At 40.3% G+C, this 25,979-nt stretch overlaps 1 protein-coding gene across 3 annotated transcripts in view; it reads right to left on the minus strand.

Annotated features, from left to right (window-relative positions):
* Positions 1-25,979, minus strand: part of RC3H1 (ring finger and CCCH-type domains 1) — an 80,328-nt gene that overhangs the window by 34,884 nt on the left and 19,465 nt on the right. For all 3 annotated transcript variants that reach the window (XM_050901352.1, XM_050901354.1, XM_050901353.1), the window contains exons 2-9: positions 20,790-21,157; positions 13,237-13,357; positions 11,721-11,960; positions 10,409-10,584; positions 9,360-9,560; positions 7,429-7,561; positions 5,149-5,267; positions 2,975-3,087 (exon numbers count right to left, since the gene is read on the minus strand). In XM_050901352.1, coding sequence (XP_050757309.1) covers positions 2,975-3,087; positions 5,149-5,267; positions 7,429-7,561; positions 9,360-9,560; positions 10,409-10,584; positions 11,721-11,960; positions 13,237-13,357; positions 20,790-21,020 — 1,334 coding nt within the window. In that variant the 5' untranslated portion in view covers positions 21,021-21,157. The remainder of the gene's footprint in view (positions 1-2,974; positions 3,088-5,148; positions 5,268-7,428; positions 7,562-9,359; positions 9,561-10,408; positions 10,585-11,720; positions 11,961-13,236; positions 13,358-20,789; positions 21,158-25,979) is intronic.

The raw sequence follows: 25,979 nt of genomic DNA on the forward strand, positions 1-25,979 counted from the left end.
TGCGATACTTTTAAAGCACAGTTAAGATTTATGTTACTATACCAATATGCAGCTTATATCATTTGCGTTGTTTGATAAATTAAGTGATTGCAGACATAAAAACTCTATGAACACACTGTAATTCCAAAAAATCTAACTGCTTCTGATATGTCTGAACAAACATGAGCCTTTTAACTAACGTTCCACAAAAATCAGCAGACTGATGGTATTAGACCAACGAAGAGAGCAAATTCCAGAGTTGAAGGTCCTCCACTAAACATCCTGCCATTAGTTTAGACACCAGAATGCAAGTGGGAGGGCATATTTGTAGGCCTGAGCGTGCCCCGCTGTTTATACTGCGGAATAAGAGGCCATTTCCTATGCAAGAAGGTTTCAACAGGGTTGAAGCCAACACTTTCGCATCCTATCTAACAAGCAAAGTGAGATGGTAACACAACTAGGAAGGTACACACCTTACTGTAGAAAATAAAAAAGGGGGCATTTATACTCTATCACTCAATCGTCAGATAGTCTTTATGTTTGCCCACGTGCACAGCATTAACAGCAATGCAACAGAGGCAAAAAGGTTTTTGTTGTTGTGGGTTTTTGTTTTCTTGGTTTTTTGATGTGACTGAGTAGAGTCAGACAAAGTGTAATCTTGCTATATAGATTTGAGCTGTTCGTCTGTAAGACTATTGACTATCTTCTAGCTGCCTTCTTAACTCTCCATCAATACCCCAATTTCCTGGCTGGATTAATCTTTACCCACATAATCAAACTATAAATTTAAGCTACATAGTGTTGACAGCAGGAATTACTCAGAATGCATTAAAAGGGAGTAAACAAACCAGGCTATCACCACAGTAGAAGCACCTGAGTAGGGACAGTCTACAGCTTTCTAAACATATGCTGCTCAGAAGTCATTCTGCCATCTCATGTCAGCCATGCAAGTCAGATGGACACATGGAGGCGAGCGGAAGCAAGCTCCCCAGGGTGAACTTACAGCTCTACTTTGGCATTCCGCTCAATACCCAAACCAGTTTATCCCTGCAAAGCAGCAGCAGGACATTGGGAAACCACTGCCATGTTCTCCCTGCCAATTACTTCCGGACATCTGCCTCCCATCAGGTCTTTGAGGTGTAGTGTCTGATGGCTCCTGACTCTCCGAAGGCTTGCACACAACTTGCAAGACAAGGAGGACTGGCCATCCCTGCCCATTCATCTAGAACACAACAGTACGCTCAAGAGAGACAGGTGCACGTGTATAGACACCCATTGAATCAAAGGTGACAGGAAGAGTATATAGCACCCTCCATGATAAAATACTTAGAAAGAATAAAAAGTTGCACAGTGCTGCCCTCTGGATTTTTCTGAACAATTTTATGAATCTTTGTTGCAGTCTCCACACGTGCAGGACAAAAATAATCTAAAAAAGTTTAACACTTGCCTATGCACACTAGGTCTTTGTCCCTTGCCAAGAGGGGAATCAGCTGCTAGATTATAATTTGCTGTCTAAGGCATTACCACATACTTCCCCATAACCTTCCTGCAAACTTAAAGCTATATATAGAGATACAGGATCTACATAGCAACAGCAATACTAAACATTTTTAAAAGGAGGAACACTAATGCAAACATCTACTCAAAGGAATTAAGCAAAGATAAGAGGTACAAGGAAGAATCGGAACTCAAAGTTCCCCAACCATCTACAGAAACCACTGCAGCCTGAAAGAGAACAAGCATTCACTTCACCCCACGACAACATTATTACTAAGGCATAGAAGCCAGTCTGGAAAAAATAGGCCTCTTACATCTGCAATGCTGACGAACAGTCCTTTCTTGATACATACAACTAGTTCACAGGTACAAATACTGACTCACTACCCTTGTTAACCATCCAAACCAGCACTACCAGTCTCCATTTTCTTAACACCATGACAAAAGGGGAAAAATCCCAACTGCTTCTGCAGAACACAAGTATCAAAGTCCTATTCTCTGTTCATTTGAATAACTGCCTTTGTCATTCTACACCACATGCTCTGCTCTTTTTTTCCTTCCTGTTTTGCCTACGCACTGCATGCTGGCTATACAACCAATGAACTGCTGTATTAATGCTTCAAGTTTTAGATTAAGGAGGGGCGGGGGGGGACGACACATACTGCATACCATTTCCAAATCTTTGGAGTTTTCTTCTGATTAAAAAAAAGCACCTTTTCTTTGAAAGACATGAATTATTTTAGCCCAAAAAACAAGTAGCAAGTTATATATACTGCATAAAATACATTGTATTTATTTCTTTTAACGCTTAAATAATCCATTTTACTTTAAAAAAAATTAAAACAACCTTCAGAACTGCAGCAGCTTGCTCTTGGATAACTGGGTGCCCCCTCTAAATCCGTAATGAACATAGCTTATTTACTGCAGACTTCATATGACCACCATTTTTTAACTCTTCAACAATAGCTTTAACTACTTTTAGGTTACTGCATGTGCAAGCTGTCAGAAAGTTTCAAAGAATAACTGTTGTAGAAACAAAACTTGCGATGCTTGTTTTTAGCTCTCTAGATAGCCCTAGCAGCACAAAACAAGAGAACCCCTACATATGGAAAACTGCCAGCAACCTACTTCTCACACCTGAATATAAAGGCAAGATGAGAAATACACACAAATAAACAACCATAATGGATACAGTCAAACAGCATGTTTAGTCACACTTAAGAAATAAGAAAAACAGCCCACCTCCAAAATCTCAACACTTGTGTAAACATCAAACTTTCAGAGCTGCATTACTGCTGAACAAAGCAAAACATCCTACATTTAAGTTTTGGAACTGTTCGTTCTTAAGAGATGACTGTTACAAGTTTTTCACATTATTTCTTGCTAACTTACCAGACAAGTTATGCCTCCTTTCTCCATTCCTAGATATGATAAATAACTCTTATGGATAAGATAAAACAGAGGTTGGACTGATTTCTACTATAAGAGGTACACTTACTTTTCTAGCTCCTCCTGTGAATGCGCAAAGGTGCAGCTGGCCCCTCGGGGGCATCCTCCTCTCTGTTTCATGTCTCGGCACATGTATGTCTTGTACTTGCTGTGCTGAGGAGGCTGACAAGGTTAAAGAAACCAGGTGAGATACCAGAATGTAAGTGCACTTAACCAAGAGCTGAATGTATCCTCTTATTAAAGGCCTGATGTTTGACTGTTGATAATTCCTTCCATTTAAATGTTCCAGAAGAACCTAATGTGAAATAAATGACTGGAGCAGTATTCGTGTTTGGTTCTTCAATAGAACGAATAGATTCAAGAGTAGATATTTTGACAACTAAGTCACTAGCAGTTTTTTAAAACATTTTTATTCAAATTCCTTACTGGAGCTTGACTGGAACACAGCTGTATGTTTCAGGACACGGTTAAGCAGACAAAACTGATAACAGGCTGACAAAAATTACCATGCTTAATCAGAAATTGCGACATATTCATCAAGCTTTGTGGTAGACTGAAAATAAATACAATTTAGTCAGTTACTTTTCCCCTGCTTTCTGTTAGCTCAAAATGGCACTTGAGTATCCCTTTGATCTCTATGAGAGATAATTTCATCAAGTTCCCTTTTACCCCCCTTTGGACTAAAAACCTCTTCGCTATCTACGATAATTATTTCTGTCAATAGTTGAGGATGTAATCTTACTCCTACACAGATCGGCATGGTATGGGTTGTCTTCTGTATTTTTCTTAGTTAAGTTTCCCAAGAAACGACGCCTTACTGCAATCTTCCTGTCTGCATGTACACCCATTTGCCAGTCTCTCTAAATACATTATGACAGAAGGCCAGAGGTGGTCTCAAAGACATTTAAGTTCCTGCAGTTTTTATGGCAGAATTAAATCAGAGGCAGAAATACCATATGAGAGTTCCCACTGAGGGAAATGTCTGTAAAAGTAAACTCTTGTTTTCTGAGAAACTCAGCCAAAAGATGTAAAACCATAAGAAGCCATCTGCAAACTGAATTTTGTTTTTTTTTTTTTTTGGTTTGGGTTTTTTTTTTGCCATCTACTGTAGTGAAAAAAATGATTTAGGCAGGGTGTACCTAAGCTGCACAGCCTTCTGCTGGCCACTGCTGCCAGCCAGCAAAACTCTGCCCAATACTCAGCAGATGTTCCCTTTCCCCCTTGGGAGGCTTTGGATTCCCTTCCAAGCAGCACAGCATGTACCAGGTCTAGGCGATGGTCTCACCAGAACAAAAACCCTCATTGTTTTTCCCACCCCGATTTCCACTTGTGTATTCCTACTGCTTTTCCTTTTGCTGGTAACAGTGCTCATGAGGCATCCCAGTGAATGCAAAAAGGTAAACCAGCAGAAATAATTCACTCTAATTTTGCCTCTTTTTTTTTTTTTTTGGCAGAGATAATCTTTCTACTAGTTCAACTCCCCGAACCAGCTCTCCGAGAGGATGAATGCCAAAGCAAGGGAGGGAGCGGGAATGCATGACAGGCAGCTCTGTCTTTCAGTAGCAGCTAGCATTTATATCAACTTAGCTATACAACAAAATGAGATCAAAGGAACAGGTGATAAGATAACTGAGATAAGCTTTTATTTATATATATATATATATATATATATATATATATGTATATCTGGCAACATCATTTCGTTTCTGAAACAAAAAATTTTGTTTCAGGAACTTGGATTGCACCTTTATATGAAGTCTTTCCAAATCTTTAAACTTTGCAGAACATTAAGGACAGGTATAAGAATAATTTCATTAACACAGAGCCGTCTGGCTGCAATGTGTCACATTAAAACAAACCCAATGAAAATTCCCACAGATCATAGTGCTAGGCACCCCGGCTTCTCTTCCCCACCCTCTAGTCAGGAGGGTTGTTTATTCATTTCCCTAAGCTTGCAGCTGGATCAGACTGTTTTCTTTTCATCCTAGCGAGCTGTGCAAACTAATGCAACAGGTATTTTGGGGGGGGTGAGGTTGTGTTGTTTTGGGTTTGGGTTTTTTCTTTCTTGCTTGGTTCTTTTTTGATAAATATGATGCAGCAGTGATGTTTTTAATCAGCTCCTTGTCAAACCAAATCTCTCCAGATGACATTAGTAAACCTCTACTATTGGATACAGCCACTAAAATTTAGGGGTAAGCATTTCCTAAACGATTTAGCTTTTACCTGTTGCTGATCTGTTCCTTTCTTGCTGTGATTCTGGATATAATCAACTAAGCCATGAACCACAGTCCTCACAGCAACCAGTCCATTTTCCAGTTGTTCCCACGTCGGAGGTGGAGCATCTATTGCATTGGCAGCAAACAGAAAATATAAAAAGAGAAGTCAGAAGGATTTTCCAAAACCAGGCATAAAGAAACCGTCAGTATCACAAAACTTCACTAGACAACCAAAAAGATTTTATCGGAAACGTGTGTCCTTAGATAAAAAGCGTTCAGCACCTTAATTCAGGGATATGTACCACTTAAAGAATAAAGCTACCTATAGACTCAAGATGGAACCACACAAAATACCAAATGAGCCAGTAAGACTATCATTAGCACATCAAACTACTTCCTTTTACCAAAACTTTCATATTGCACAAGAACTCCAGAGTAAATGCATTGTACAAACCCTGCACATAATGAAAAAATCGGGCTGAAAAATCCCTCTTTGCACTCAGACTCCTGTAGGTAAAAATCATTCTGTACAAATACCACCATCACTGGCCTAGATCACGCAGGCACAGTCACTGAACAGCAACAGAAATTGATGCCTCTCACGTGGAAAAATGTCACAAGGCAAATCTATGTATCAGACCACCACCTAACATACAGCAGTGTGAATAAATTGTACAGTCTTAATTCTATAGGGGCACTTGTTTTTTCTAGCCAATTTACTTTCCTAATCATTTGATCTGTTCCAGCAGATGACACTCCCACCGCGTGCCTACACACTCTGCTGCAAAACATAGGACCTCAAAGTGCCTTTCAAGATCTTTAGCACAATTACATTCTATTCCACTCATAAGGACTAAACTCTTCCAGAGGAACTTCAACATACCTATAGAACAGCAGGGAAGCAACTCAATAAGCACAGAAGAGAAACATCAAGATCAGACTCGCCTACTGAAACGGAGTGAGGCTATGAGCAATTCCAGTTTCCATATCAGTCTTTGGCTAACAGATTTGCAGTAGACACACAGTTTTGTCCCTGACTTGTTACAGCATGAAAGATTTGGGAAGCAAGCACTACATCTCCTTTAACTGTAAAGTACAACTGGCCCTCATTTGAAAGGCAAGTTTATGTGTTTAAACAAACAGAAACTAAGAACTACAACTTTTCATCTCCTGAAGTCATAGTTTAGGCCTTCACACTATTTTTATATTAATATTGATTTTACAAATACTAACAGGTATAAAATAAAACTTCGGCCACAGCACTCTCCATTCTGTCCCTTCCCTTCTCCCTCAGGTGGTCCATCCTCACAGTGCTGCTGACTTTTTCAACAATTTCCATCTTTCTCCCCTCTGTAAACAGCTTAGATTTTATTTCCCAGTTATATTCTTTCCCACTAACTTCCCCTTTCCAGACTGTCTTTCACACCTTTGCAGAATTAGATATTAACAAGAAAAATACTAAATTCCCTAGGGTAACAAGTCTTTCTTGTCTAGACTGATTTTTGCCCAGCTTCTGTCTATTCAATCTATCAAAATTCTACTTTGGAATACAAAAGTGTTTACACAGAAGATGCCTTATGATTTTAAGCTGCCTCTAAGAGAGTCTTCCGAGTGCAACGTCTGCAGGCTAGAGACTTCAGATCAAAAACTAATACACAGAATTTCTAGAACAAAGAAAAAGACATACAATTTTTAGGTAAGTTAATGGAAGTCCTTAATCTGGTGTTTTCTTGAAGACTTCCCCTAGTTTGTAAACAAATTATTTGCTCTGGTAAAGAACTGGAGAGAAAAAGATATCTCAGAGTGACAGCTAAGGCTCTGCATTAAGCACTGTGGTTCTATCAATCTTCCTGTTGCTTTGTAAATCTGGTTTCAAATAGCAGCATGCGTACTAAAAAAGGGAAAAGGAGGAAGGTAAGACTGCTGCCACTCCCTGCGGTTAGCATTGCCCAATATCAAGTATACACCATGTAACCTCACAGGATTATATGTATTCAACATCGTCATCCATGCTCACCCAGTGCTGTCAAAACAAGGAAGCTCTCTTCAGAGAAGTGGTGAAATTATTCCTGCCATGCTTTTGAATCTATTTTAGCTTCAGAATAGTTCAGTTCCTCACACAGATTACTGCTGTTCCCAGGCTGGTTATGAATACCATTCAAGAATCTTAATTTTATGAGTTGGAGGATGTTTCCTTCCACTTGCTGAACAGCTTTCAATCCTTCAACAGTGTTAAGCGCCTCTCGCTAAACTAAGTTAAAGGTTTTCATAAAACATCTAGATTTACCTGGACTGGGATCAATATTAGCCAGGAGCTCTAGGTGAGGTCGAAGACGATTCAGGTTAGCTGGATCTCCAGTCCTCTGAAGAGCAATAGTTAATTCCTGAACACTCTGTGCAAACGAGGCTGGGGTCTGCAACTTAAAAAAATTATAATAATTAACTTTCTACAGGCAAAGCAACCCTCATGCTTTCTGAAGATTGCCCCACAAGCTCAGAAGAGCTGTCTTTCAAAACTGGAGTAAAATGTTTTTTGCACAAGCTCATTTCAGTCAGCACCTTCTATTAAATTCCTTCTCCAGCATTAAGGCGGCACAATTCTTTGACACTGCAGGTTAAAATACAGCTCTAAATAGACAAAACAAAGGCTGGTATTATTTCTAGCAATGTAACCTATTTCTTTTCTGTGTTGCGCTGGCACCAAGAAAAAAAAATACAGAATATTAGAAAACATTTAATTTAGATTTCTGAAGAGTCTAATATCTCCAATCCCCAAACCAACAGATTTGCACCCTGCTTTAAACTGAGTAGAGCAGACAATAAAGAGCAAGATGGTTGAAAGACAAAGATAGCTAGCAACGTTCCCGTTACGGACATCACACAATCTCAGTACTTAAAATCCTTTAATTCTACCTAGATCCTTCAGGAGATGGCTGGCAGGACACCTGAAAAGGTAGGCAAAGGCACAAATACACAGCAGACCGATCTTGAAGCTAATCCTCCTGCACAGCAGCCAAAGCAATTGTTTCACAGCTTCTGTAATCATTCAACAATGTTCAGTTCTTTCCACCTAATTTAGGCACTTCATGTGAGTCCCTGTGCTGGTTTTGGCTGGGATAGAGTTAATTTTCTTCATAGTAGCTGGTATGGGGCTATGTTTTGGATTGGTGTTGAAAACAGTGTTGATAATACAGGGAAGTTTTAGTTACTGCTGAGCAGTGCTTACATAGAATCAAGGCCTTTTCTGCTCCTCACCCCACCTGACCAGCGAGGAGGCTGGGGGTGCACAAGAAGCTGGGAGGGGACACAGCCAGGACAGCTGACCCCAACTGACCATATTCCATACCATATGACATCATGCTCAGCCTATAAAGCTGGGGGAAGAAGAAGGAAGGGGGGGACGTTCAGAGTGATGGCGTTTGTCTTCCCAAGTAACTGTTATGTGTGATGGAGCCCTGCTTTCCTGGAGATGGCTGAACACCTGCCTGCTGACGGGAAGTGGTGAATGAATTCCTTGTCTTGCTTTGCTTGTGTGCGGGGCTTTTGCTTTACTTACTAAACTGTCTTTATCTCAACCCACGAGTTTTCTCACTTTTACTCTTGCAATTCTCTCCCTCATCCCACTGACAGGGAGCAAGCAAGCGGCTGCGTGGTGCTTAGTTGCCGGCTGGGGTTAAACCACGACAGTCCCCTAATTTAAAAGCCCATTTATCCTATGTTCCCTCTAAACAAAAAGAGATCTGGGCGTTTCCAGAGGTCAAGTCACTTTACTTAAGAAATGTGCTTCCATCTCTGTCACTTACTTCAGGTATAGACTAGTGGACTGATTTTTTTTTTTTTTTTTTTTTTTTTTTTTTTTTAAACTTACACACTAACTTTCTGCCTGGAAACACGAACCATTAACCTCTGTTACTGCATTGGCAGTTATCAGCTGTTCAGAAAGGACACATTGCAACTGTGTAGCTAACCTTTGTGGCTTCCTATCTGCAGAAGAGGTGAAGTAGAAAGAGATGGCAGGATGGCAGAGGGAGCAAGATTCATTACGTTCCAAATACACATTCTAATTATTTAGGCCAGAACGGGTTTTGAAATAACAGGGCAAACGATTAACAGGTAAGGTGAGTACACACGGGCACAATTTGTAAATTCATGTTACAAGCATTTAAATCTACTACAGTCACAAACAAGATAGACTGGGCTGACTTTAGGTGGCTTTACCTTGTCAATGATAGACTGCATATGGGATTTGTGAGACTGGTCTCCGTATAACAGTGAGGACCACTGATCTGGTGCAATCCGTAAACCTGCTTCCATAGCTATTTGAACTATCTGGGAATCATGTTCCCTTCTCAGAGCTTCGTAAGTTCGAAATTCCTCCTTCAGTTGCATCAGGGAGGAATCCTCATCTCGCTTTGTCACCTAGTGGGGAGAAACGAGCCAAATACAATTAAACAGGATAAGCCAGAGATTATGTAAAGTCCAAGGTAAGTGAAATCTTCAGTCAGCAACCAAGTTCTTCCTCCCAAACTAAACTGAACGATGACACTATGCAGTGAACACTAGTTCCTACTAAAATAACACACTCTTGATAAAGTGGAACCTCTATGAAATGGATACCAAACATAATTTACTCAGGCTCTGACCCAGATATTGGTGGAAGTGTCATACTTCCTAAACGACTTTACAGCATCCACACCTTACTTCTCCCATCAAGGTATTTTGTTTGTATTGCAGAATTTTGAGGGTACAATTAGCAGCAACAAAGCATTTTTCTCCTCATTTAGTGAAAGTGAATGACATTTAAATTCAGCACCTAGGAATGGACTGTTAAATATGGTGAAATACAATAAGCAGCTTAAGTTCTCTTTATACAACTCTGATATCCAAGAGCCTCGTATTTCTTTGTTTCTAACCACACCACCACTCAGTTAACAGAACTGGGGATTTTCCAGCTTTAAGCCTCTTCTAAGGAGGTAAGTTATGCTGACTCACATAAAGGTTTTGTTACTGTGCACCTATTAAACTTGGACAGAGTCAAAACCTAGCTTTACAGCTTAACATTGCAATTTCAGCCTACATTGCTATCATAGCTGTACGACAAAGAACTCTCCAAACACATGTGGGACTTTATGAATAATACTTTCTACAACTATACTTTTTTTTTTTTTTAAACACACATTTAATGTTACAGGGCAATGAAAATTGAAAGTGAAAAACCAATAGTTTTCATAGCATTATGAAATCCCCAAGCAGAATCTTCTTCATACCTTGAAGCACGAGGCTCTGTAAAGAAGCTGGACAACATGCCCAATGCTAGTTTTAGAAGCCTGAGGAAATCGCGGCTCCAGCCTCTGAACCACAAAGAGAACCAAGACCTTTCGTGACAAAGCAGATCCATCTTCCAGAGCCAGTAGAACCAGCTTTAAAGCCTCCTCTTGCATTGCTGGCGGGGGGAAAATGCAAAGAAGAGACAAAGGATGAGAGAAGACCAAGAAAGATTTCTGCACAGTTTCTTGTTTTCCTACCAGTGGGAGACCAGCTACAACCCCCCCCATCAACACACACACAAACCCACAGACAGGAAAGGGAGCTGAGCAAGAAGGGAGGGAAAAGAGGGAAGGAACACTTCCAGATTCCTAGACTGACTGGGGAAATAGGACTTTAATTTTTTTTATTATTATTTGCTCTATTTTGGGTATCAGATGATAGGAAGACGTCTTTGTTCCTGTCTATATGTCTCTCTTGATTATTAATACAAGAGTTTTCAAAGTGCATTATCTACATCCCACACCTATCCCAGCAGAAAAAGCTGACAGGCTGAGGAAGGGCAAGGTTGGTTCCCATGCAGGTAAGAGAACAACTAGCGCCCACACAAATACATTTGGTGCTGCAGCACCTCATATTTTGCTAGGTAACAAGCCTCACTCTTCCCTGCAGTGGTGCAAAAGTTAGCATCCCAAAGTTAGTCTTCCTTCATTTGTTTCAGTGGGGAAAAGCTTCTTTATTTTTTTCTTTAAGAAATTGGTTTCATATTTCAAGGCATTATTTTTGTTGGTCCACAACAAGTGAAGTCTACATTTTCAGTAACGAGAAATTAAATTTTTTTTAAAGCGATTTTAATATTCTATGAAAAGGAATTTGATTTCTAAGTATGTAACTTTTTAAAAATGCATACACACACCCCCTAAATGTAAAAAAATCTCTCCCCACAACTGTTTTGTATGTTTATTACCCTACAGACAGAAAAGTAGTCATGTCCAGTCACTTCTAGTAACCTTATTTTTTCTAGAAGGGTCTTACTTCAAAGAATAGCAAGTGAGAAACTACTTCTCATTTTATCTTATCACAAGAACAAAAGGACACACATTATTCTGAATTTTACAGAAGACTTGCAAAAGCACTAAAAACGCGAGGAAATCCATGACAGCAGCCCAACAGATATATCATTAATTTTGAAGACTTACTATTAAGAAATTAAGCCACTGTCTAATAAAATCACTCAGGCAATTTGATACCCATTTATAAATCCTCAATTCTAAATTGCTTGTAGTATAGAAGTAGTACTGTGGTGTTACCTACCTGGTCCAAGGAACTGGCACCCTCTGGCTCTCACCGCAGCCCAGAGGTTGGAAGAGAGCTGCTGAGGATTTTGATGCTGAAGAATGAGCTCTGTGACTGTTCTTTCACCAAGCGACCGTGCTGCACGCATGGCTCTGATCCGCCCTTCTTCCTCCACCAGCTGGCAATGAACTAATGTCACAAGTTTCCTTTGCATGGGACGACTTAGCACGCTCTGAGTAGTACTGTTAAGACCCACACCTTCAAAACAAAATGAAGCAGGAAAAAAAAAATAAACTCCCTCATATCTCCTCTTCTGATGCCAGCCTTCAACCACTGTACTGTAGAAGTGCAAACCCAGTTCTCCTGATGTCCACTTTGTTAAACAGAACACTAGAGAAGGCATATCAGAAGTTCATTTTTGTCAGTTTGTTTTACTCAGCATTAAAAGCACGCAGTTCCTGGGAGTCAGCTTTCCCACAGCTTTAAGTCTTGTGATTGACTGATTTGGCTCTCTAAGAAGGTGGAACCTCTAATGAATTCTCTCCCCATGTTGGAAGTCTGTCCTGCACCCTCCCATACGGCTTTCCCAGGTGTCTCCTCAAGGGTAGGATCATACTACAGTCCCTCCCTTATTCATGGGCTTCAGGGATCACTGCCTTCTTTGACATTTGTCTGTTTTCACAAGACATTTAGGTTTTTTATCTACATCCGATATCTCCACTGATTTGGCCTAGCCAAACCGAACTTGCACGAGTTCAAAACTGTTTGGGTGATGTTTAATTATACGCTAAACCTGTGATTCACAAACGTGCTGGGAGCCACTGAAACCAGGTTAAAGGAACAAGTGACTCACTAGACATACGGCTGCCATACTGAGTTTGTTCTACAGCACACAGCTTGTTCATTGGGCCACTACTACTCAGAGCAACACTGCTATCACACTGTAGTAGTTGGAAAAGCTTCAGACAGCTTTTTGTAAAAATTCAGTTTTGAAAACCTGATGCCCACGATGCTCACCTCTACTACTTGGGTTGACAGATTTTCCAAGTCCACCATATGTAATACAGATAACATCCATACTCTTGAACCCAGTGCAGTTTTGCTAACTTACTCAGATTGACCCAGCTCTTGTATAAGATCTTGTATAAACAGAGTATTACTTATTTCTCTTACATATCCTATACGCAGTAACTTTCTCATTTCAGTTTATTCCTTCTCCACAAGCAAGCTGCGTAACTTTTCTTTTTACTTAGTCTGCAGAGGTCAACTCAACTTACTAAATTTGTCTCAACTTACTATACTGCGGCCAAATACGTTGGCCCTTTTTTGGTATTGTTTTTGACAAAATGCCTTTAAATCCTCCCCTCCCCTTAGGTGAAGGCATAACCCTAATGCTTAGGAAAGTTGTTTCAATTTGTTTCTAAACAAGGTCTATATCCGTTTTTCAAACAGACTAACTGGTCATTTGGATAGTCTGTTTTGCATCGTATTCGTTTCCAGCTTTCATTTTCAAAGGAAACAATGCTGGAACTACCTCTCGCGCTGCTGAGTGGTTTGAGGTACAACGCTAATTCTTCCACACATTTCTTGCCCTCCTCATAATGCTTGGTATCTTCAGCTCCACTACATAAAGTAATTGGCTGCTGCTCAGGAACCTGAAAGGAGAAGACATGTACATTTATAATGAATATGCATAAATAAGTGGCAGTCATGCTTACAAACACCACATCAAGCTTGTTAATATCAAGCATTTCCTGTTTTGTTCCCCTTCTGTGTTTTTTCTATATTAGTAAGCATTTTTTCAGCTGGTTTAATGAACAAATAGCATTTTAAAAAAATCAGCAAAAATGAAGACAAAAATGTAAAGAATTTATGGTTAGCAGACTTCTTTTATTTAGTGGCTAACAGGAATTAGAAGCAGAAGACTTATTCCATGACAAAAAATATTACATGAGAAACATGGCATTTCTTATAACTATAAAACTTTGGCTGAAATAACACACATATTGAGACATCCCCAAAGCTGTCTGGCCAAAAAAAAAAAACCAAACCCACAACCATCAGAACAAATCAGACGAACCCTGGTTTGCAGGTAAGTACAGATTCCTATCTAGGGCCTCACTGCTCTCAAATCATCCAGGGATAAGTGATCAGAGCTACTTGGATTAGTGGGAGAAAGACTTAGCAGCAAATAGACTAAGACACCCTTGGGACATATTCTGACTAGACCCAATTATCAAGCAGCAAGACTAAGTTATCCTACACACTGCATATGAACACACCCTGCAAGTATTAATCTGACGACACAGGCCAGTTACATTCTTGGGGGTTTTTTTGTTTTGTTTTGGTGGTTGCGGTTTTTTTTGGTTGTGGCATTTATTTCTTCATCCAGGCATTCACCAGAAATCAGGATTTTTCAAAGGGATGTTGAACCACCCCTCCCCCCAAGTTATAATTTTCTTTGTTTTCCTCCAGTTAAATTGTTAAAGCTTTAAACAAATTTAAGGGTGCAATAGAGCACTGTACTAATGTTTCTCAACATCACTATTCAGCAATCAACTCAATATCATAGTATAGACAACTGGAATTTCTCAGAAGACTAAGCATATGCAAAAAGTGCTTGTGTTACCAAAGTGCAAACAGATCTCAGGCTTCAACTTCTATTTCCAAGTCGCTCACTATCCCACTGGCAATAACAGCATGCTAATCCCACATAGCTGCTTACAGGGACCAACGCAGGCCCTCAATCTAAAATCACAAGCCTTTAATGCTTGAGTTAGACAGCTACAAACCCGCTAAGCTTCGCATGCAACCCAGCCATGTAAAGAGTAGCGTTATGATGGCAGTAGCAAATAGAAGTAGTGAATATATATAAAATATATACACACACACACACATATATGGTTGCCACCACCAATGTGGACAGGAGCTTTCCTATCAATTTTAACAGAAAGTAATCTGTTTCAATCATATGATCACACTTCTCCTACAGGTTTAGACAGCTATGCATGCTAAGTTGCTCATTTGACACACACTGCAAAATAAAAAGTTACTAGCTGCATAACTCTTGCTTTTACAGCAGGTGACAAAAAGAAGTCTCCAAGTGTAACATATCAGCTGCAATTAAGAGTTGATTCCACCCCAAAACTAACATAATCAAGATAGCCTGGATCAGGCACCGCCCCTTTTACTGCTATTACAGGGGAAAAACAAAATCAAGTTTAATCACACAAAGACAGCAAGGTTAGCCTGGATGCTTTTCACAGATTGCAGTTAACTTGTGAAGTTTTGGGGGTTTTTTGGTTTTGTTTTAATTTCAGGGATGGGGTGGTGTTTGTTTGGGGTGGTTTGTCTTTTGGATTTTGGGGGGGGGGGGGGGGGGGGGGGGGGTCTGTAAGCAAGAAAGCTTTCAGCAAAAGGAGATTTTGCAACTGTATCTTACAGTGGTCAGCCATAACTGTTGCAACAGCCTCAACTGGACTGGCTTCTTGGGATTTGGGAAACAAATACTAACACCTTCAATATCTGCTTTCATGTTAACAGAATACTCCACCTCCCTTTCAAAGCCACTGCCATTTTAGCAGTCTGCTTCCGTCTGGGAAGTTATACAAGCAGAACTGGCTTATTGATCAAACAACGTGCATCTCATGCATTTGTGCCGAGACAGAGACTACACAGTCACTGTTCTATTTACTGCTGTAATATATTTCGTGCAAATTCCTATTTACTCCTGCAAGCATTCAATCTGGCACCGGCGACAACCTGAAATACAACTACAGCATCGCAACACCCAGCAGACAAAGAGGGCTTGGAACAGGCATGGGACAGAAAGCCGTGTTCAGCCCTGGATTTTGATTTTGAATTAAGGTAGGTTTAGCACACATTCACAGCAGCGGTTTGGAATGCCATACACAGCACAACTCCACCAGCGAGACACAAGGACTGTCTAGGCAACTAACAGAAGGCCTCCCCCTCCCCCAGGAAAAAGCTGGCATAGAAAAACTTGCAAGAGTTAATCAAGCTATTCAACACTGTATCTGCATATCATCCCCATTTCTTCTCTTTGCAAGGGAAGCTTCAGTGTAAAAATCTAAAAGCCTTGCACAACTGTACTGTTTGCAAAATGAGCCCGAAAGAGATTAGAGTTTAACTTTCATCTTAAGCTGGAGCAAGTGTAGTACTGAACAATAAAATAAGATGCATGTTTTGTGGTTTCAGGCGTCTTCAGGAGAAGAGAATGTATTTCTCCACACACACACACTTCATCTTCACTCACGTGATGCATCTCACAGTAAAACTTACAAATAATTTGCCCTTTTGCTGGTTCTATTATATGCATTTCCAGGACTTTAATATTTTAGGGTCAGAATGATTAAAAGAACAGCATCTACCAAGAGAAAAATGGTAAAGACATGATTCATGAAAGTCACAGGAGAAGTGAATTTTAATTTTGGCTGTGTCATGGAATTGCTGAGGGACAACTGAGAAATAATTCAACTCCAAAGCATTTTCAGTTCCCCTTTGCAAAATATCCTTTCAATAGCATGCAAGACCCTATGGTCACTTTTGTTTACAACGCCTCTTGAGAGCCTCACAATAGATGCGCTGCAGAGCAAGTTCATTATTTTCATCCTCATTCAATGTTCCATTCTCTCAGACACCACATCCTTATCACAGTGTTCACTGCAAATATATTTACAAAATATAATAAACACCTCCCAAGGGGGACTAGAACAAGACAGGAAAAATAATCTCAGCTGTTTAATTACTTTAAATTTGTGATTGTTTTGCATGCATCTGCCTTGGCAATGACTGCAAATATCCTGGCAGTAGAATGCTGCCCATCAGCACGACTACCTGTGGCTGTGGGAAGAGGCAGTTTATGACGGCATGAGGAAGGGGACTGGAAAAGAATGCTAAAGCATCATCTCATACCAGGCAGTGATTTTGAATTGGTGATTTAAGCGTAATTTCATGAAGGATGTCAGCTTGAGTTGTCACTAATTACCATTAGACATCTAATTGCACAGAATGACAACATGTTAAACAGACCAAACCCCTTTTTGTCTGGTTTGAAAACTGTTTCCCCCAATATTTCCCCCCCTTCCCGTGAACGGATGATTTGCTTCCTGCCAAAAAAACCCAAAAAGCAAATAAAACCCAAAGCCTGCTGTCTTCAGTTCCCCAAGAGTTTGCCCTAAGGACAACTTCTTCACAGATAATTCCTCTTTTGTGGCACCTCATTTCAACAAAAATTACAATAAAAAAATTATCAAACGTGCTGCTAATATCTCTACAACTGTAATCTTCCCCTTTTGAAAGGGCTGTGAATTAAGATCACTCCACCCGTTCTCTCGTCATATACGTGATTCCATTGCCTAATGCCTAGAGTTGTATTTATCATGTCCAGCAGGAGACTATGAAAGAAATTAAAGCACCACAGGAATTTTTGCCACTTAATGTCACCCGTTTGGAACGTGCACAGTGCAGTTTCATGTGTTAAAAAACAGGAGGGAAGAGCTTAGATGACAGATCCATGATTATGCACCTTCAAAACACTGGCCTGGTGAATGTTTAAAATAGTTGCATATAGTGAGTAATATGTGGATGCTTGAATAGTTAAAATTCAAAACCTCATTCCCATAGAAACTAGCTTAAGGGATTTCTTTACCCAAGAAGTTTAAAAAGCAAGGTATCCCATGAATGCCTTTTTGATTTGTGTTCAAGGCCACTGTGCCTCCCTTCCCTCACAGTACACTTAGCTCCTGCTTAGGTACTCAGCTATTTCCAGCTCTCCCAGGAATAATAATTCTCATCTTCCCCTTACAATCCCTTCTCCCCCCCGCCATCATCTTATGTGGCTGAACTTATCTATATGTGGGCTGAATTGCCCGACCACTACCTTCCAGAATAGATGCTGTAACCACTGTTGATGTGTACCATGCTACAGTGGGGGAGCAGGAATTTGAGTCTTTGCAACAGTTAATTTTCACATCAAGGGTGGCTATAACCTGGGCAAAAGGTTTCATTTCTGGAAAGGGGTGGGGAGAGGGAAAACTGAGAAACAGTCTGTAATTCAAGTAAGAAACCAACTCTTTTCACCATTAAAGTGACGAAACCTACACAGAGAATGCTATCGTCAGAGAAATAGGTTACTGCTTTCCCAGGTGACTGCGTGACAAATTTAGTACATTTTTCCCAGAAGTACAGTCCTGCTTATTTCATCCAGTGTGCCTGCGCAAAAGCCAGCCAACGTGACTTGCCCTGGAATCCTATCGTTGCTGCCAGTCACAGCAGAATAGATTTGTTTCTTCAAACTGCCAGGTCTCCTCCTCTGCCTCCAGCAAAAAAGCGCTTAACACTTACAAATGTGTGAACTTCTCAGAAGCCTCCCCAAAGGGAAAAGAACAAACTGTTCTTTTCCCCCTCAGATAAAAGCTTTAATTGTGTTGTACTGTATTTCCTTCTAAAATGAAACCTGTTTTTTGGAATTTATCGTTTAAAAATAAAGTATTACACATCTCCATGGACTCACATTAAGGTGTACAGGGGTTTGTCGGAGATTAGGGAACGTTAATGACACATACACCCTCCTGAAACTAAACCAAGAAGTGGAACGAGAAAATGGGCTTTGTTTCACTAAAGCTGATGATACTACTCATGCTTCATAAGCTGGCTTGCTGCTCACAGATCATTTTTGTTGATCTGTACGAAAGAGAGCCCACCTTCTTAATGGGACAGAGTTCAAAATTACTGTAGTCTCTCAAAAGTACTTTTTTTTCTTGGTCCTTAACCAAGCCTTTTTCTGTAAAAAGATAAAAAAAAAAGGCCTTAGAGAGACTAGTGGAAAATAGCAACTGTTTCCCTGTTCTTCACAGCAAAGTAGTATACTTATTTTCTAGTACTCCATAGTCTAGTAATCACTACAACAGGTGCCAGGAAGGGAAAGGGAAGAGAAAGGACAGTGAGTTATACTGAACACTGATTTCGTTCACACGCTCATTGAAAATAGGAGCTGGGGGTGAAGTGGTGCAAATTTCTCTTACGGTGAAAGTTTGTCAGTAATAAAAACCCAGTTAAGATCACCGATTATTGTTTAGGTATCAGAATGCAGTGAGCAGCATACGTACAGGAATGAGTGGCAAATGAGGGAGAAGGGAATACTGTCTCTTTTAGTGGCATTTGCAGCTTTAAGGTCACCGTGAAACAAGGTCCTATGAATCTTGATCACATAAAAATTTAAGATATAAAAAGGAGCACAAAAATTGTCATTAGTGCAAAGTCTGAACCTAGAGTTCAGAGCGCTCTCGAGACAAAAACAATACTACCATAAATCCACTCTTCCTTCTTCATACCTCATGCATATATGGATGAGGAAACTCTGGTTGGCTAACTAGCAAAACCAGAATAAAATTCTCAGTTACCTGTAACAGAGGCAGGGTGATTTTCCATCTCATTCCAGAGGATCTTGTTTTTATGGAAAGTTTAATTCAGGCAACGATCAAGTGAAAGCTATCACATAGCTTGTCATAAAGCTTAACAAATGCACACAAAACAACCAAAAAAGTGCAGGAGGAAAAAGACATTTATCATAAATGTGGACATTTGGATACAGCTGGAACTATTCTAGAAACTCCACAGAGAAAGGAAGAAGATATAAGGGAGAAAGAGAATTACAATATTTATTTATGGCATCACCCACAGATTTCACACTGCTTGGAAGCTCTTCAAAGATGGTGGCATACACATATCACAGAAATGGAAGCACACAATCTCGTCACCCTCTCCTGCAGAGCAGGATGAGTCACTTAGCATAGCCAGAAACACAACTCAATTTTAAAACTTCTGAAATAACTTCTATGCCATACACCAAAAAAGAACAACAACAAAATAGCCATATTACTTGATAAACCAAATGAAAAAAGAAGTGGCAAAAGCACGGTCTGGATCTCTAGGGCCCAGTACCTAATAAAAAGCATCATAAGAGCATCTTTCCTTCTTCCACATCTTTTAAAGTTCCTCCAAAACATAGCTCTTCCTTTTTCCCTGAACTATAGATCTCATCAAATTTTCTGCTGCCTCTAACTCCGCTGAGCCCAGACACAGAAGCAGAACAAAGGAAAATGATAACCCCTCTATGATAACTACCTCCTATCTACATTTTTGTTCCCCACCCATAAGTTAGACATGATTGTCCCTCCTCACCCATAAGTTAGACATGATTGTCCCTCCTCTCCCCAAGTCCACAATCCTGTCCAGCCATTAGAAGTATGGGTCACAGGAAACTACCAGTGATCTAACCATGACAAGCTTATATCAATTTAAGTCTGTGCTGCAACTGAACAGGGTGATCCTGCTTTCCACACATCCCTGCCCCGTTCCTCGGGCTGCCATCAGTACCAGTGCCACTGGAGTACTCGTCCCTATCAGATCACTGGTTCAGCTGACCTCAAGAGAACCCGTTCCAGCAGAGAGGGGAGTCTCGGGCAGGCTCCCCCCATTCACCTATATGGATTTAGATTCACACGTCAGCTCAGGAAGTTACATTTCCAGAGCACAGTTTCAAATTAAACATAAGGCAGTATAAAGGCTCCTACCAGAGAGGTCTGTCCCACTTCCCTTACTCTCCCCACCTGCTTTTGGGACAACTGATCACAAGTCCGTAGGGTAAATATGGTAAAGCAAGTAATCTACCACAGAAGAATGGCTTCCCACCAGATAAGCTCACGGATCCAGTTCATCCTTTTGGCAGAGCACAGCTAGATACGAGTTAGGGAAGAAGGAAGGGAACAGAACCAACCCGTTCTGGTGATAGCCCATGGTTACACTAAATTAGATGTAACACAAAATCACAGTCAGCGACCAGTAGAATCAAGATTTGAACTGTTGTTCCAGGCACCTCTACTACAGCATGTCAAAGGTCTAACACCTATATTCATCAAAGTCAGTCTACAAAAAGGTAGATGTGTAATCTACACACCATTAACACAGAGTCATATTCTTTATTCATGACTTGTCCTTCTAAAAGAACGAAGGAAAACAACATAGAAATAGATTTAAAAAAAAAAAAAAAAAAAGCACTGATACCTGAGCACCCACTAGTTGCAGCAAGGCTGAGTTCACAGGAAGGAGTTCAATGTCTGTATTGATAGTGGTCTGGTCAAAAGGGCATGCCTTACGGTGGAGCTTGTTGAGGCACATCTTGCAGACAGTGTGGCCACAACCCAAGCTGATGGGCTTCCGGATTGTTTCGTCGAAAGTCTGTGTGCAAATCGGGCAGGAGAGAAAATCCGTCCATTGTGGAGCTTGTACAGGCATTGCTTCAGGAGTTAATTGACAAGACAAAAATCTAAAGCACAGATTCCACTGGAATCAAAATCTTTGAAAAAAAAGTCTGTTTGTTTTTAAATATCTTCTGTAAGTACAGACAGTCAGCACATAGTGTGAAACATAACCTAAAAGAAAACAGAAACGGAAAGTTAGCATTCTCTACTGGAACAGGCATGTGAAATCCTTTGTGCTAGGTAAATACCACTTGTAGAGGTATAGCCGAACTAAAAGTGCAGTTCTGACATTAAATAGAGGACTGAGTCATGACTTGCTTTAATTCCAGCTAGTCTCTGGCACTGGAAAAGCCACTTAAAACCATTTCTGCTGTTATGCAGCTTAAAAAAAAAAAAAAAAAAGACAAAACAAACCAAGATAGTTATCTCATTGAAGTTAGAAGACTAATTAGCTTTTAGTTTTTATGTTCTCTTTTTTCTTTACAAATGAGCCAATTAACATCAACTAGATTTGAAGAAAAAAGACAGTTTTTGAAGGGCTGTTGTGCTTACTCCACTAAAACAATTTTTTACGGTATTCATTGTGAGCTTTAAATAATTTTGCTTAGACAAGGCTTCATTCAAAACCTCTATCACAAGCAAGCTTTCTTCAGAGTTCAGTGGGCTCTGGATTGGCACACAATGACTCTGCAGAAACATCTGAGCTGCCATAGCCTCAAGAAGATATGGATGAATGGCTCAGGGTACAGCCAGACACAGTCTGCATGCAATACAGCTCACGCATGTTGCTAGGTAATACTACGCACTGCTACTACAGCACCTTCACACAAGCTGATCTGTACAGAGCTGCACTGTACCACGTGGACTTCACCGGTCACATCTCAGTTACCCTGGGAATCTCCATGCATTACTGGGTATAATTCAGCATCAATAACTTCCCCTCAGTCTGCCCACCAAGCAGCTCCATCCTTCAAAAGCAGGAAGAAAATTTCTAGAAGTGATTTTGGACTGGAAGAGTGACAACTGTTTCTCAAGAACCCTTTTCTAACCCTGATTTATATCATTCATCGCCTACCTAGAGATTATATTGACAGAGAAAGTAACATCTTTAATGCATTGAGAAATTACACTGAAACACTACAATAGAGGAGAGCCTGGGAGGTCTTTATTACTTGGCACGTCTGAATCAAAACGCTAAGAGGATCAAATGTTACTAATTATAAGGGAATGGAAGATAAGACTTCGCTTTGGGACAAAATAAATAAAAGCAGAACTCTGCATGTGAGGAGAAATATAAAAGAGTAGACAGATGAAGTGATACAAGAAGAATCATTATCCAAAGGAAAATTTGTAATAAAAAAAATTTCTGATGTCTGGCTTACTTTCTATCACCAGTTAGCAAAAAACCAGTGCAGGTCACATAGATTTACTACCAAACAGATTTTTCTAAGTCAAGCAGCAAAACAACAAAAGCAACACCACCACCCAGCCCAACTACCCAGACGTGTTAGTTTCTCTTTCCCACACACCACTACCTTAGGTTTCACACCTAAGAGTGTGCACTTTCTTGCTAATATCTGTTCAGATAGAAAGTTCTTATATAAGCAAAAGAGCAACCTTTTATCAAATTTTAGCTTAAAAAATAACCTCAAAAATTAAAAAAAAAAAAAAAGAAAAGAAAATCTCAATTCTAAGAAAAGGCAAAGAGAGAAACTTCAAGTTAGGACTTGTGCCATTCAGAATAAAAGCATTTTAAAACAGCAACAAAAATCTAATGCTAAAACAGACTCTGAAAAGCCTCAGGCTTTTGTTCCAGAATTTAGTGCAATGCTGTTCACAGTTAACATTGTTTTGCCAAGGCAAACAATGAAGAGTTACTAGTTAAGCTTTTAGCCATGTTTCTTCAACGAAACATTAAAGCTTAGTTCTAAAGCTAATGAAAAACATCACTTCTATCTTCAAAAGACAAACGTACAATAATGCCACACAGCCACTGTTTACCAGCCAACAAGGAATCAATAAGAAATCAATATTACCCAGACAGGGTGGTAGTGAGGAAGAGGCACTGCATGTGGTTAACCCTAACACCATCATTGCACAACTAGAAGATCTGCCAAGGTTGTTCAGGGTTCCCCGCCCTCCCCCCCCCAATTACCTCTTTAATAGCAAATCAATATTTTTTTTCATCTTGTCAGCAGACAGCCAAATCATTCCCATTGCTGCTGTACCATCATAACCCAAACGAAAACATGTATACTTATAAGTTACTTGACTGAGCTAACTGCCTAAAACATCCAGGAAATTTATTTCCAAGCCTTCCCCCCCTCCCTGCCCCCTTTATACATTTTTAAGTAAACCTTGGTATCAAGTATTCCAGCTAGAATCATTCTTTGTAAACCAAATCTGTAACAGAAATTACCTTGAAACTCCACAAAAATCCTTTTGCAAAGAGCAGTACACAGCTTGGTAAATCTAGTGTATGTATTGCTGTGCTATGAAACACCATTTGAGGTTCAAAATTTAAGAGCTGAAGCCTATTGCTTCCTTTCTACCACACTGGTATTAAAAAAAAATCTACCAACAATTTCCCAGACTCATCTGCAATTCAGAAACAATTTGAACAGTCTATTTGAAACACTGGTTATTAACCAAGCATTAAGGAAGAGAGCAGTTTCTTACTAACTGAGGAAATCTAAAACCAGAAGCTAACATGAAGCTCTCTAGAAAGTAGATGTGGACATGGAGACTCCACCATCCCAGGCTCTGAACTGGAAAAAAGGAGTTGAACACAACTTTAACATGAGTTAACTAATTAAAAACAAACCAAAACAAAAAACAGAGACATATTGTTCCTACCTGTACCTCTGGCCGCTCCAGACAACTGGCATAATGAAACAGGTCATATTTATTTACAATCTCAACAGTTGAAAGAGAAGTCTGGGGAGTCTGGGGAGGGAGGGAGTAATTAGTGGCATCCCTGATCCCTTATCAAGGCAGGTCTCAAAAGGCTGGAGAACAACGGAAGCAAAGCTTACACACAAGCACAACTCTCAGAAGGGTCCTAAAGAGCCCAAGCCTGGCACCGAACTGCCAGAATAGAAAGGCACATCACACGGGAATGGAAAACGCACAGCCTTGACTGTGGGGATAGAATCACTAGAGGCAGGTTTCACCAGTGAGTGACAGTTCCCCCTTACCCATGATGGACTTCTCTCCTACCCCTCATTTCACCAGTCTCTGCAGCGCCTGTGGATGTGTACTGGTGCCTAAATGCCAGAGGAAGGCCACAGATAGCACTGACAATAGAAAATACGGCTGGGAGAAACCTCAGGAAATCATCTATTTCAGCACAGTCTAACTGCTGGAACAGATGGCTAACTGGCTTGATCCAGCCAACCTTTTCCCCACAGGAGAAAAGAATAGCTATTTGAGCAACAAACCCTGCTCTGCTAATAAATCTCACAAGCAGATCAGCACAGAACTGTGGAATTCCTCCGGTCCTGCGTAAGACAGGAACGGCATCACAGGGACTGACAGTTCATGAGCTGCATGCATACAGGCTGGCACCAAACCAAGTACTGCTGCTGCTGCTGCCACGGCTTTCCACATAAACAGTCCAGTTTTCCTGCTGGATCTTCAATCTTCAGATAAGAAAGCAGAGTCAAGCGCCGAGACACAACATAAATCTCTCCCCCGCACAAAGCATACAGATGGGGTATACACCTAAGAAGTGAAGCTGGGAAAGATGTGCGCCTTTTCGCAACGTTTGTGACTTGCTATGACCTTGGAAATAACTGGAAACAAAACATTCTCTAACTTCAAAGAGCTACTTTAAACAGGAGAGATTACAAACGGCAATAAAATGATGGGAACAAGACAGTTTCATTATCACAGACAGCTACTGGAACCATCATCACTACAGAAAGAGAGCACTTCCTTGTACAGATAAGGTAGGAAAAGCATATTCACACTTTCATGGTATAACACTTTTTTTTTTTTTAAATGTTTCTCTCCAGCATTATGCCAGAGGTGAGCAAAATCCAAAGAATGCAAACATTTATAAAAGACATACCCATTTAAATAAAATCCCCCTCCCCATAATATTACGACATTTTTAACCCACCTTTTCAATTCGCTATTTCACACCTGTTAGCTTCCACCACTTTAAATATATATACACACACTTCTTTGTGCATGATCAAGGAAAATAAAGATATGTCAAAACCAAGAAAACAAAAAACTAGAGACACATTCACAGTACATAAACTGGAAGACAAGAAGCTGTAAATAAGAATGAAGATGCCCCATGACATAGACCTTGAATACTACATTGGGACCAGAGACAGATTTCATTATTTCTGAGTTTGAAAACATAAAATACCTGTATGCAAGTCTCCTCCTCCTGCTTAGCCCTGCATAAGCTGTTTTTATCCACAGCTAGAACAACCTGAAAAAATTTCTCCTCTCTTCTGGGCCCTCCCCCACCCCCCAAAAAATCCTTGAAATTCCATCCTTCAACCCAGACTGGAAATGTCACGCTGTAATCAGATCAGTGACCCCGTCTCCTCTGGGACCCTGCCAGTGCTTCAAAGACAGGATCCACCGGGACAACTGTTCAACACTATCACATTCCTTACTCTGCCAGGCTGCAACGCAGAGGGGTAACACAGTCTCCTGTCCAAGATGTGTTCTGTCCGTGATGGCCAGAGCCTTCCACACGTAACTAGAAAGCTTTGCAGATTCAACCTTCGAGAATAAGATGGTTTTAAACTGCAGAACACTTTGTACCAATATCCACTGGCATCAAGTTTCACACATGATGACATACAGGAAAACTCTTCTGCTTTCAGTTAAAATTCAACTCCCTTTAATTTAATCGCGCTTTCCGAGTCCTTCAGTACAGGTACCAAGTATATACTGACTTCTCTCACAAACATGTTATTTGGACCTAACATGTACTAGCACAGACATATCACGTGCCACTTTGTCATGC

The sequence above is a fragment of the Gymnogyps californianus genome, chromosome 8 (assembly GCF_018139145.2).
Source record: "Gymnogyps californianus isolate 813 chromosome 8, ASM1813914v2, whole genome shotgun sequence".
NCBI lineage: Eukaryota > Metazoa > Chordata > Aves > Accipitriformes > Cathartidae > Gymnogyps > Gymnogyps californianus.